Here is a 14,471-nt window from a genome sequence, read left to right on the forward strand (position 1 = left end):
AGTCCGGGGAACGAAGGCTGTTCCATTCCTAAGAGCAAGTGCCTTCTTTTTGCTTGGTCCAGTAACATCTATGTCAATCAAGCCACCTGTGGCGACATCCCCTGCCCCATCTGGACTAACCAATTAGAAGAGCATGTACCCCATTTAAAACCCCAGAATTTAATAATGGGTTACATGGAGGAACCTGCGATAATCACAAGATCCTAAATTTGAACCTTTCTCACAGTAATTGCTCTACTGTAACCAGGCATGTGGATTCTGCCCTCTTACTTTCTCCTGTTGAACGTCTTCAAGAAAGGCAATGCTTCTTGCCGAATAAATATTTCAGCCACACCGCAAGTTCAGCATCCTCCCTTCACCTTCAGTCCCCTATTCACAACTATCCAAACCCAGTTTCCAAATAATATTTATATTGGCTCCCCACCCCTGCCTCCCAAGTCTGACATGGACTTAACTCTGAGAGCATTTCCAGAATATTCTGAAGAGTCCAAAGTGAGTTCTCAATATTTCAGCAAGGGTGGGTATGGTTTTTTCCTCCTCCAAAAATTCTGCCCAGGGCCAGGAAGCTGAAGGAAGCCAGCATTTGGTATGGAGGTGATCTCTCCTGTATTCAATTCCTTCTTTCATTCTCTCAGTTGCTGCATTTCAAAACGGCTTTCTATAAATAGGACTGCTTGCTCACTCTTAACTCTTACTCACTGTCTTCTGCGTAAAAATAACTTAAATAGGGATGCAGGCAAGATTCATTAATCCCTGTCATTCTGTCTCTCTGTGTAGTAGCCTCTTTCTTCTTATCTCATCATCTATCTTGTCAACTCCATTCATTCCCCCCCCACCGCCCCCCCCCGTTAAACCGTGGTATATATTTACATAATCCAGGGGGCTCATACACCAAAAGTTAATCCAATTGAAATTAAAAAAAAAAAAAAAAACATAAGTATGGATCGATACAGAACAAATACGGATCTCCCAAAATTGAAAGATGATAAATACTCTAAGCGACAAGTCCCCTAATTTATTCTTGTATTTGAATAAAAATCAAACTTTTAACAATAAGTAAAATGTACCGCTTTCATGTTACTTTGAAGGAATGAAATTTTATTTGATTATGCTGCAAAAGAAGAAAAAAAGATAATGATGAGAAATCCATTAGTCAACAGGATACTTCAGAAAATAGTAGTGCGATTTTTTAAGACGATTAAGGCCTAAGAAACTGAGCTGTGTTTTGATGTCCTGGATGGCCCTTTGATGAAGAAATTAATTCCCAGGCCCCCCCCCCAGGGAAACTTATGTGTCGTTTTGATGTTTCTGACTGGTTTTCAGAATGCGACAGGGCATTAAACATTGTATAGGATGTTTGAATCGTGCCACTTAGCAGCGCCCACTTTGAGAACACAGGGTCCAATGCATTTATGAACTTACTTTCTGTGACGTTTGACCCAATCCACCTCACGAAGAGCACCCAGAGCAAGTGTATCACTGTCATATAACCGTGATGAAGTCCCAGTGCAGGTGCCAAATGTGAATCTGTTTTGGAAAAAAGAAAATGCCCAGAAGCATTTCGAGAAAATAAATATTTCTACAGCCATCGAGTCAGAGTGTCATAACGAGCTGGCAGGAGCCAAGGAAATCACACGGTTGCTCACGTACATTTCTCACTACGGTTTATACGTTAGAATTAGAGATTGGGGGCCAGAAGGCGCTAACTCAGTAAGGAAGGGTAAGAAAGGCAGGTGAGCGAGGCAGGTGGGAGAGAGGAGGGGATTAAGGAGGGCAGAAGGGCTTTGCCCATCAATTTGTCCTTCTCTCTCTCAGTCAGCAAACAACACAATCCACCTGCTGCGTTCACGTGCTCTGCACATGCATGTCTAAGGGTGCTCACCTGTCAACCTTACCATCCACGAGGGAGGCCGTCACTACCCAAGTCAGCACTAAATAAGTAGAGTTACAGATGACCCTAGACACAATCGAGGGAATGTCCAAGGTTTTACGAAAGATGATAACTCGGGGATCTAATTTGGAGGACCAGGTCTCTGAATCCAGCTCTTCTGAATATCCTGGTCAGAAGCTACCTATCCTTTGAACAAAAACAGGTTATCCACACCTGCTCCATGGTGCTTCCCTCCTGCCCCGTTGGTGGATGGTGTGTCACCTGCAGAAGGCACCCCGTGTACTGCACCCTGGGAATTCAGAACTGCACAGTGGGTACATGTCGGGTTGCTGGAATCTTCCATTCCCACTCTTAATCCATAAATTCAGCAAGGTAAATGCAACTTTGAAATTTCTCATATTTTCAAAACATCAAAGAAAAGAATATAAACACAGTGTGTTGGGGGAGAGGGGCAGAAAGAGATGAGAATTTCTGTGCTCAGCTCTCTGGAATGTGAAGAGTTAACGCCCAGAACAGGTGAACAGGTGCTGCCCAATTTGCCTGAGGGAGCGGGGAGGGGGCTCCTGGGCCCCAGAGCCCTGCCCCCCCCCCGCCCCCGCAGCTCCAGACTGACGGACTGCAGAGGAGGGGGGGCGTTAGCATCACCCCTCTCACCATCAGCAGGAGAAGCGAGCGGCGCCTCCTGGAATGACATTGGAAGGTCAGCCAATCAGGCGCGGGGCTGCTCCAGGAGCTGCCACCTCCAAGTGGAGAAGCACACACTGCCAGCCGGCTCCCCTGCCAGTTTGGAAGGGGATATGCAAACGCACTCTGGCAGGCCCACCAGCCCCCTGAAATACCTGCTTTTCCTTTCTGTGCACCTTCTACACCTCAAAATACTGCTGTGAATGTGATCTCCTTTTGTAAAACTGGAAACAAAGACGGCCGGACATTGCCACACCTGCTGTAACCTTTGCACAGCTCCTGCTGGACTGAACTCCATGACACGGGAGTCTGGGCACAGCGAGCCTGGGAAATTGCGGGGAGGAAAGCCTCTGACCGCCCTGCACAGAGCAGTTCTCCCTCGGAGGCGGCGATTCTGCCTGTTCTGCTGAAGGCTTGCTGCACCCGTCTTGCGAGGTTTGCCGCCCACTAGTGTCCTATGGCAGGGACACAATTGACATGCAGGTAGCACCAGCTCACCATCTCCCAGGCCTCCAAAGGAGCCGGTCACCAAGAGCCAGCATGTGCTTCAGTGCAGCAGGCAAGAAAATGCCCAGACACAGCTGTCTGCAGGTGAAGGCCCCAGGGCCTCGCCTGCTCTGCTGTGCGCCAAACACGCATGGAAACCAAGGAAGCGGGAGTGCTGGTCTCTGAAAATGCTGCTGAACGTTCTGCCTAACCTAACGCTAAATGTATTATTTTTCACTGCCTATTAATTATTGATGAGGCAGATTCATAATCTCACCCGTAGAATTCAGCCAATTTGGTGAAATTCGGAGGCTATAGATTTTGTAAATGCAGCTACTGAGAAATCCATCGTTTCATTTTCCGAACATAAATTGCCAGCCTCCTGCAGTGTTCATAGGTCTCTCTTTATAAAATGACCTTCGCCATCTCTCTCCCTCTTGCTCCCCCTCTCTCCCCCCTTTTCATGGAGTTTCAGGGCACACTGCATCGAATCTCTTCAGGAAATACTCAGTGCACCTCATCCCAGAACCATCAAGGATAAAACACTTTGACAGCTACACGGAGGTCCAGGAATTAGGGATTTAGAATGGCAATTTCTTTTTCATCAAAATGACTTCCCCCGCCAGCGTGCTGTGTGGTACCGGTTCTGCCCAGGGACCACTGACTCCCCGAGGCGGCAACCAGCTGTGGTCACACCAACGTGGCATCCAGGAGAGAGTAAAGAACTGGACAAGGATGGGCTGGCATTTATGAAAGGTCTGCATGGCATTTTCTTTCCCTACAGAGGGCATCTTGTAGGGGCATACAGGAAGACGTAGAAATTTTAGATGAAAATTCTGGGATGGAATTTGAATCTGCTTAATAAGAATAAGGAAGGGAGAGGAGGAAGGAAGCCCGGAAATTAGTCACCTGATAACATTCACCTGATAACATGAATTAAATACAATCACCTTAGAAACCCTCAAGGCGCATTTGCACTCACAAAGGTCTGCTCCTAAATGTAAATCATATACCACATTGGCGGTATGTAATTCTCCGTGGAGATGACCCGTGAACCCCAGAAGATGCTGCACACCCCCACTTCCTCTCCAACGAGCACCATTCTCTCTCCCCCCACCCCCCACCCAGTCTCTACAAGCTCCCTGAAAATGTCAAAATGGCAAAGCCCAAGATTGCTTGGCTCAGGAAAAGACAATGTGTATGTGTGTAGATACAAACAGAGATGCAAAGATACCAGCAAAAATGTATTGTACACAATAAATCTGCTTCTTATTCACTAGTCTGCTTATCTGGAGGCCACCTATGCTTTGAACACGAATTGTAAACTAGAATGTGCTCATTGGGGTTAAAACCAAGAGAAATTGGGTTAAAACCTGATGCAGGCTGATCTGTCCTGAGGAGCCGTTGAGGGACGTGTGTGAGGATGTGTGTCTGCACATACATGGACCCCCTTCCACTGCACTGCCACGGAAGCTCTCCTCTGAGTATTTCCAGAGCATTGCAGAACAAGCCGGCTGCTTTAAAACATGATGACCGCACCTGATCAGGTGAGGTAATTCATTCAAGGCTTTAACCCATGAAGGCACTGCTCTCTGGCTTCTAGTTTTCATCCAAAATACTGTCTGCAGCCTGCCAGCAACCATGCTTTCATTAAGAAATAAATGTTCATCCCACAACATCGATAGGAAAAGGGCTATTGTCTCCTGTTAAAATGCAGATATATTGGGAGCTTCTTATTTTATTAGTAACCCAAAATATCAAACTGCACGATCTTTTACAAAATAGATATTTTAAAATCATGTCAGGAATTTTGATGTTCGAGGCCTAGCAGTCCTCAGTTTGGGTATTAGAATCCATTGATCTTTTATCACACACATTCAGGAATTTTTCATAATTAAGGTAGACCAAAATATGACAGTTGTTGAAAAAAAAATATTTCTCCATTTTTTTTTCCCAAGACTCATTCAGATACGAAGGAGCCATTTAATTTCTCCCTTTTGAAATATGGTCCTATGAACAGGCAGTGTTCCAAACCGGACTCTTATTTCATTTGGACATGACTATAGATTTTACGATCTTTTGCACAGTATGCCTTGAACATCACTCCTTGAAAACCTCTTTAAAGCTAGTTCCCCCCCAAAAATGAAAAAGTCCAAAGCTCTACAGTCAGGTCGTTTTTTTTTTAACGCTTGATCACATAAAAAGAGGGCCATTTTTATATGAGAGACTTCCATAGCCTTCTAGTAGATAGAATCAGAACATGGAATACACCAACGTAAAATATTCATGTGCACGTCCAGTCTATAGCTTATACTGGGAAATCTACCTATATCCATTATAGTACCAATAGTGGTGATTATCAATCGACTTTAAAGGTCTTGAAAAAGGTGAAAGAAGATAATGCTCACAGGACTTCGTATACATGTACATACCTATTCTTTGCATATATTTTCCACATAGTGGAATATTTGAGGTTTTATACAATTTTCTCACTATATATGATCCTTTTATGATTATTTGAGTATGAAAACTGATTCCCAAAAAAAGTCACACATTTATAGCATCTCTGTGTCAGGGACTGTACCGGAAACTCTTGTCTACTATTTTTGTCATATAGAACTATAAAACTCTAAGATAGATACAGATTGACTGACAATCAGAAGCACCACCTCTTTCGTCATCCTGAAACACATACTTCCCAGTAGAGTGGAAATTATGTTCCATCCTATAACCCAGGCCTTTCCGAGGAGTCCGGAGATGTACGCCCTGACAGGTGAGATAGGCGTCAAGGCTTTATGGCACTGGCACACGTATGTGAGCCTTTTCACATCTGCTCTGAGACGCATCAGCAGATCAGCACAGAGGGCAGACTTCCCTGATACATCAGCACATATTAGCAAAAGCAATCTATCCCCCAAGGTAAATCCCCGCGAGGCTGCAGAAGAGGTATAGTGCCCTCTGGGAAAGATGGGTGTCATGTCAGAACTTGTTGCAATTTTTCCTGCTAGGAAATCTCAGAATGAAAGTTGGGAACACTTTGCTTTAGGTTATATGAGAGAGCGAAGTATCATTTTAATTTCAGAATCCTTCTTGCAACTCTACCTTTTCTTAGTCATCTTTTTGTTTTTTTAATTTTACAAAGTTTATGCATTTCCTCAGGCCTGTCTGTGTTGATTCTTGAAGTACCATTTAGGTAGGCAAAGAAAATGCACTCCTCTGCAGCTAGCTAATGCTCAGAGCTTCCCTGTGTATCTTCCAGGAAAATCTTACAGCCTCCTCTTGGCTTCTGGTATTTTCTCACAAGGGCGAAATTTCCTTCCTCCCTGTCTCTCTCTCTGTCTCTCTCTCTCTTTCCTGGGTAGGGAATTTTGCTTAATGGTTTAATTTTAACTGTCAACAAGTCACACATTTTATGCAGATTTGTGTTCCGAAATTTGAAACGGGAATTGAAGCCATAGCTACTCCCAGGCAATGCCAAAGGATGACAATTTCCTCTCATTCCCAAATGAGAGGAAGCCATTCATACGTGCAAGTTCATATTTACACAGTGAGGGTGACCTAAGGTGCAGTCACACTTACTAATTAGGTCTGACTCAGTCAAGAGCAATAGCTTTTCAAATACTCAGGATGAAAATGTTTCAAGATATAATACTGGATGGGCATGAGGAAAGAAATGCTATTTACAATATTCACTGATTTCATTTTTACAACTGTACAGGTGTTTTTAAAAAAAAATTTGTCAACATTGCAGATGATGTAATGCCTATCAGTGCATATTTTTTACATAAATGACTGTCAGGAATATGTAGTACCAAGAAGGTTGCGGGGAGGGAGGATGGAAGGACAAATCTTTCTTAAAGGCTATTGCTGCTGGGGATAAACTAACGCAGAATTAAAGCACATGTTTTAAAAGCTCAAAAATCTTTGCATCTGAAGGCAAATGTTCTTCATTGACCCCCTCCACCTGCCTGCACTTGGAACGGCATGTCTCTTTCTGGTTGTAATGTGTCACAGCGGCGATCTCCCCGTTTCTCCCCCTCTCACCAAACCTGGTTTGTTCTGAATGAGGTAGCTGTCTCGTCCTGGAGTTAGCTCGAAGCTGTCACTTTGCTAGGTAAGCTCCTTTAAATGATTACAGAGCAATTTTTCCCCCCCGGCCTCTCATCATTGCTTCCTCTCTTCCCAAAAGAAATAAAAATAATAGTAAAAAAAATTGAAAGCATGAACATTTAAGCACAGACAGGAGAGCAAAAGGGAACGATTTCACTCATGCATCTAATGCCCCCACACTCTGGTCCATACAAGAAATGAAATTCATCACAAACCGAAAGGCTCACCATTCGCGAAGCTCTGGAACAAGGAGAGAGCCAGTATCCACATGCCCTGCTGCTCCCCGGCCTCCCGCGAGCGACGCGCCGGCCTCGCCCCCCGCGCTCCGCCCGGCTCCGCTCGCTCGCCACCTGCCCGGGGGCCGCCGCCCGCCCGCCGCCGCCGCCGCTGCTGCCGAGCCGCCCGGGCACGCGGCGCGCCGGGCTCCGGGCCGAGGGCTGCGCTCGCCGCGCGCTGCGCTCCTGCACACCTGCTCCCGGGCGCCGCGCCCGACGCTGCGGCCAGAGCGGCCCGGCGGGGCTGCAGCCCAGGGGCGCCGTCAGCTCAGGGGGCCGCCGGCAGGTCGGCACGGGCAGAGAGCCGCCGCCGCGGGCGTGAGCTCATGCCGGGCGCCCGGCGCCCCGACTGCGCAGCAAGGGCCTCCCGTGCGCCAGCCCTCAGCCTCCACATCCAGGCAGCAGGCGGGCGGGCAGGCTCATCTTTCCTCTCCTGCGGCCCGAGTCACATTGATCCCTCGCTAACCTTCCCTGCCTGGGAGGCGGGCGGGCGGGCGAGGAGCGAGCGGAGCGGAGGCGAGCGGGGACCCCCTCCCCTGCCTCTGGCCGCTGGGGCGCTCTGCAGTCTTAAAGCAGCAGCGGAGAAGTGGAGGCGAACTGGAGGCAGGACCGGCGGGAGAGCGCAGCCACGGCACAGTCACGCACAGTCATCAGGATGCATTTCTTAGAGGCTTAAATAATGATTTCAACAGCCCATTATTTTTAGTTATTTTCTTGCCGGTTGCTAATAAGACGTGGCCAGGGGTGACTATTCCGGAAGGTTGCCAGCTAAGCAGAGGTGACCATGAAATGTTAGCAGTTTTAATAAAATGTGCAGCTGGATTCAGATTTCATATTTACTCCTGTAGAAGTCCAGTTCATTTGCCCGGGGGGAAATGCCTCCCCAAATCCTTGCTGGTGCTATGAAGAGCTCTGTGGCTTCGCGGGCTAATTTTTAATTATCTCAAATACATTGCAGAATACAAACACGGGCAATTCTAATTTTGCTCTCTGAATGGTGCAAAAATAAATAAATAAATAAAACCTGATTAAAACTGCTAATAATTTGAGTAATTCCAAACATATAACCCCTTCCACAACACGGTGAAAAGCCAGTAGGATAAAATTTCCTGAATGTTCTGTATGGTTCTCAAAGTCATAACAATATCCAAATAGAAGCTTTAAAAAAGGGTGTGCATCCATCTCTATCACTTTGCAAAATAATGACCCACAGGGCTGGAATGTGCCCCAATTTAGGATCCAAGGTAGAGTGCTCAGAAGCAGTGCAATAGAGACTGAGGAGAAGCATTTGCGGGGGGAGGGCAGTCTGCGGGAACTGAGTGGGCTTCCTGGGCACTGGTTATCTTCTGCCTTAGCTAAATGTGCCCCTCCAGATGCAGAAGGGGAATTATGCTCACCTAGAATGGTTCACAAAATAACAGGAAACTCAAATGGTGAGGCAGAAACAAAATGGTGTTTTACCAGAGTTGGGCACAAGATGGCCAGGCCCTGTGTATGAGGAAGGGCCAGCTGAGCCAGTGACGCTTGCCATCAGCTCTGCAGCTGCAGGTGGTCACGTGCTGCCGCCCACTCAGGACGCTGGCCCAGCCCTGCCTTACCACACACTCCAGTGTCCTCTCCTTCTGCATGCACAGGGTGCCCACACACTAGTCTTTCCTAAATGCAGTCCAGGAAGGCAGGGGATTGGCGTAATTTCTGTTCCTGCTTCCAGCTCCTTCACCCATTCATTCAATTCACAAATTTCTAACAGCACACCACCCATCCGTGAGGCTCCACACAGCCTTCAGAGTTAGGCGTCAAGGATGGAGGTCAGACACACCCGGGCTCAGGGCGGCCTGGCCACTGACCCTATGTGGGGCTTGTGCATGTTGCTTGTGCTTCCTTATCCTCATATGCAGAATGGAAATTATCAAGTTCCTAATTCTTATGGTTCTGAAGATCCCAGGGCATGTTCCTAGCGTATGGTCATTGTAATAAATGATGGCTATGGTGATCAATGAGTTCGGGAGCAGGGCCAGCTACATAATTCGCAGCGTCCAGCACAAAATGAACATGAGGGGCTCCCTTTGCAAAAAGGAAAAAGGCACCATTCAAGGTACTAAAATATAACATTTCTCCCTCTCTTTCTCAGTCTCTCTTGATCTGTCATGGTGTTTTTTATTTGCTAGTTAATGCCGTGCTCCCTTGGGCATGGGAATAGTCCTGGTGAGTACATGTGGCTCACTGCAGCACCAGTAGCCCACATCTGCCACCCTCTGCTGGACAAATGTGCTGCACACTTGCCAAGGCTGGGGGTTGGGAGGCCAATCTCTTTTCCCCCCTCAGGCCACCAACCCAATGCATGATGGACAGGAGATTCCCGTGGGACTGCAGTCTCCATGCTGAGAAGGACTTGTACCCAGATTGGAGGTGGCAAGAGGCTCACCCTGGTCAGGTTGCCTGTGGAATATGCCCTGGCCAAGGCGGGTAGCCTGATGCAGGGACAGTGGCTGCCAAGCCCCCAACCTAAAATACCACGTGACACGCATGCTCGACCTCAACACTCCTTTCCTGCATACCCAGGCCTCCACCAGGCCAACAGAGCATGGCGGTGGGACCCAGGCAACCTCTTCCAACACGACCCAGTCACAACCTTATCGGAAAGCAACAGCGATTGCAGGATGGGGAGGCTGGTCAAGGCCCAAGGCAGCATGGAGTGGGAGAGTGGGCAGCCAAGAACCCCTCCCAAGAAGGAGACAGGAGGCAGGAGGGTGCGGGAGCCATAAATGCAGGGATAAAATTAATTTTAACAATTAATAAAAATTTCAAGATGGCAACTACAGAGCATTTAACCCCAAGCTCAGGCCCTTCTGGGAGGGCGGAGGTCCCAGTGTGGGTGCATTGGTCCCACCGCATGAAGCCAACCTTCTGTGATTGTCTATCTAACACATCTGTCCCAAACTGAATAGGTTAATTACCTAGAATGCGCCTCTCAGAGCACCAAACTCTCCTTTCACGAATGTTTTAGAACATACTTCAGTATAAAAACATACTTACATCCCGTGAAATCGTGAGCTCCATGATGTCAGACAGTGCATCTCTCACCTGTCCCCAAGGCCTGGCGTGGTGCCCGGCGCATGGACACAGTAAGTATCCCGGGAATGGTATGCAGATCTCTGAGGCAGCTGGAGAGTGAAGCCGGCTCTAAGATATGTACACATACGGTGCCGCGGAAATTTAGAAGGAGCACTTCATACCCTCGGAGACGTCTTTGGAGGACACAGCAATTTGGCTGAGCCTTCAAGTTCAGTTAAGACGTCAATGTGCAAAACTGAATCAAGGCCAGGGGGCATTCTACCCTGATGGCGGAGACATCAGGAAAAGCCAACTTTATCAAGTACATTTAGGGTTAATGTATGTTGGTTCAAAACCTCCTTGGGAGTCCCCTGGTGAAATCTGAAGATACATGGAGGGCAAGGAGAGATTAAATAAAGAGGCAGCCCACTCTAGATTGGTAGGTAATGATATATATATATATTTTTTTAATTGGGGTAACATTTGTTTATAACATTATATAAATTTTGGGTGTACATCATTATATTTCAATTTCTGTGTAGACTGCATTATGTTCACCACCCAAAGACTAATTACCCTCCATCCCCACACACATGTGCTCAGTGACCCCTTTCGCCCTCTTCCTTCCCCCCTTCCCCTCTGGTAACCACCAATCCAATCTCTGTCTCTATGTGTTTGTTGTTGTTTTTATCTTCTATTTATGAGTGAGATCATGTGGTATTTGACTTTCTCCCTCTGACTTATTTCACTTAGACAATACCCTTAAGGCCCATCCACGTTGCCACATTTGGTCAGATTTCATCATTTCTTATGGCTGAGTAGTATTCCATTGTGTATATATACCACGTCGTCTTTATCCATTCATCCGTTGGTGGGCACTTAGGTTGCTTCCAAGTTTTGGCTATTGTGAATAATGCTGCAACGAACATAAGGCTGCATATATCTTTACACATTCATGTTTTCGTGGCCTTTGGATAAATACCCAGCAATGGAATAGCTGGATGGTATGGTAGTTCTATTCTTAATTTCTTGAGGAATCTCCATGCTGTTTTCCATAGTGGCTGCACCAGTTTGCACTCCCACCAGCAGTGCTATCCCTTGGTAGCAATCTTAATAAGCAAAGGAATTTGCATATGAGGCTTATCTTGGCTGGCTTCAAGACAAGTAGACCTCCGCTCCAGCCAGTCAGAATCTTAAGAGTTTATATAGAGGCCTTCATGGCGTTGAGGCATGTATGCAGTCCAGATGTCTCAACAATACCTTACTCTCTCAAGGTCGCATCCTTGAAGCATCTCCTAGTCCGGGAAGGGTGAGGGGTGAGAGGGTGGAGCGGAAGGAGACTTGGCTTGCTGGACCAGCTCAAGGGTCAACCAGTGGTCCTGTCACCTCCATGACCTCCTCCAAGAATGTAATCCTTCTTTTTTGTATCTTAATTGGTAATAACTAGCCTCTTGAGGATCAACCTTTTGACCTGAAATCCTCCCACGTGTAATTGCCCCCACCACCTCTTGCACTCTGTCTTCCTACTGCTCTGGGTCAGCCTTCCTAGCAGAAGAGAGCCAAAGTCAAAAAGGCTACTTTCTGACTTTTTTATGGCTGAGTAGTATTTCATTGTGTTTCCAATAAGAAACAATCACATTTGGAGAGTGGCATCATCTGAATTAGATTGTCTATTATGCCTCTATTTTCTGTTGGAGGATCAAGAAGAGCACCTCTGAAGAGGTGGCATTTGAGCCGTGTTCTAAAGATGGGGTTGGAGGTTGCATGTAGATGGGGGTGAGTGATGAGGGCATTTCAGGTGGAAAGGTCAGCAGTGGCCACAGTGGGAAGGCTGCTCCCTTCCGATACGTGTGGGTAATTCTGACCAAGAGGATAAGTAGTTGCCCAAATGGGAGCTGTGTGCGTGCCCTCAAGCTGCCGCAACAAGTACCACAACCTGGTTCACTCGCAGCAACAGAAATTTACTGTCTCACAGTTCTGGAGGATAGAAGTCCAAGATGAAGGTGTTGGCAGGGTTATACTCCTGAACCTCTAGACAAGGATCCTCCCAGGCCTCTTCCAGCTTCTGGTAGTTGCCAGCAGTCCCTGGTGTTCCTTAGCTTGTAGATGCATCACTCCAGTCTCTGTCTTCACATGTCCTTCTCCTCTGTGTGTCACTGTGTCTCTTCTCTTCTTCTTATAAGGGCAGCAGTCATATTGGATGAGGAACTCACCCTAATCCAGTAAGGCCTCATTTTAACTAATTACTCTAATAACTCTGCAATTTGCAATGACCCTACTTCCAAATAAGGTCACATTCTATGATACTGGAGGTTAAGATTTCAATATACAGCTTGGAGAAGGAGCAATTCAACCCATACAGGACTCAAGATGCCTGAAATCAAAAGGCAAGAGGCATGGGGAGTGTTTCCAGAGAGAAAGAAATGTGGACATGGATGAGGACCTCAGGGTCTTGTCCCACCTCACTTATGCCATATGCACCAGAGGCCTGTATATGGTGCATATGCCCAGAGAAGGAGTTCAGACTTTATCCTGGAGTCTCAGTTTCTTCCCTTGGAAAGTGAAATAATCATACGTGCTCTTATCAAAAAGATTGTTGAGATGATCAAATGAGATATGGGAATTGGCTTCAACAAGGATTACACAGAGAACAACTACGTGGAATCATTACTGTGTACAACTGGACTGGTAGAAATATTTTGAGTAAATTTATTACTTGACGGAGACTCACTCTGGCTGCTGGTGCTTTGATTAAATTGAAATCAGGCACTATTACACCTCTGGTGTCAGAGCCCAAAGAGCAAAGACGGTGAAGAGTGTCAGCAGTGGCCCATCCATTTCTTCCTCCAGTGAACTGAAGGAGACCTTCCACAAATATCTGGAGCATGCCTGCTACTTACAAGTCCTTATAACAGTTCCTAGGGGATGGAAGACGAAACTACATGAGCTGGGAAGGGCACTGGGGAGGATCTGGGCTGCTTGAAATGTTCTCTGTCTGCATCTGGGTGCAAGTAACAAGGATACGTACACATATAAAAATGCACCAAGCTGCACACTTAAGATTAGTGCCCTTTACACACTTTACTGTATGTTAAAAAAAAGACACAGTCCCTACTAATCTCACAATTTAGTAGAGGATTCAGATAATAGTCACAGTGATCGATGAGATAAGCTCTATAATCAGGAGGTGGCACATTTAACTCAGCTAGCCTGTGTGTGTGTGTGTGTGTGTGTGTGTGTGTGTATGTCTGATGGGAGCAGACATGGCGGGAAGCAACCAGGAAGGAAAGGAACGGAAGAAGGAAGTGCTTGGACTCTATGCTGAAGGCGAGAGGAGACCACTGACATATGGTAAGCAGAAAGTGACATGATCAGATGTATGTTCTGAAACTATTTCTTGCTAGAGACAGTGACGAATGGCCTGAGGGATTTGAGGACACAGGGAGACCATTAGAAAATTAGCCTGAGTCCAGCAGGGAAATGATTAAGACCTAATGAAAGCCGTGGTACTGGGAGGAAGACACTTGCATCCCATAACATTGGGAGGTATTTAAAAGGTGACATGATCAGAACTTTGAAATGCTACAATAGTGATGATGTTTGCAGTCACTATCAATATAGCGGTCCTTTAACTCGTCACTGACATTTACTCAGCATTGGTATGTCCTATTCCATGCCAAGTGCAGTACATGCTCACCCAATTCAATTCTTCTCTGTTAGATAAGTGCTATTACTGCCATTCCTTTTCCTCAGAGGGGGAAGCCTCAGCTCAGAGAGGTCCAGAAACTTGCACTGTAGCACCCAGCCAGTCAGGGGCAGAGCTTGGCCTGAATCCAAGCACAACACTTGTAGGTCTGGTAAGGATTCATCTCCTCTGAACAGGGAAGAGGTAAGGAGGAGATGGAGTGAAGGAGAGAGGAAGTGGTAAGAGACAGAGAGGGAGGAGGTGATGAAAGATAGGGAGGAGGTGA

The 14,471-nt window shown here is 46.7% G+C and overlaps 1 protein-coding gene across 4 annotated transcripts in view; it reads right to left on the reverse strand.

Annotated features, from left to right (window-relative positions):
• Positions 1-7,708, reverse strand: part of DSCAM (DS cell adhesion molecule) — a 690,516-nt gene extending 682,808 nt beyond the window's left edge. For 3 of the 4 annotated variants that reach the window (XR_011433076.1, XR_011433077.1, XM_070252708.1), the window contains exon 1: positions 7,399-7,584. Coding sequence is in view for 2 of the 4 variants with exons in the window: in XM_070252708.1 (XP_070108809.1) it covers positions 7,399-7,441 (43 nt within the window). In the remaining 2 variants the exon portion in view is untranslated. Of the gene's footprint in view, positions 1-7,398 lie in introns of all 4 variants that reach the window. The other variant, XM_023630201.2, reaches the window with a different exon arrangement.
• Positions 7,709-14,471: the final 6,763 nt, after the last annotated feature.

This window comes from Equus caballus, chromosome 26 (genome assembly GCF_041296265.1).
Source record: "Equus caballus isolate H_3958 breed thoroughbred chromosome 26, TB-T2T, whole genome shotgun sequence".
In the NCBI taxonomy this organism is placed as follows: domain Eukaryota; kingdom Metazoa; phylum Chordata; class Mammalia; order Perissodactyla; family Equidae; genus Equus; species Equus caballus.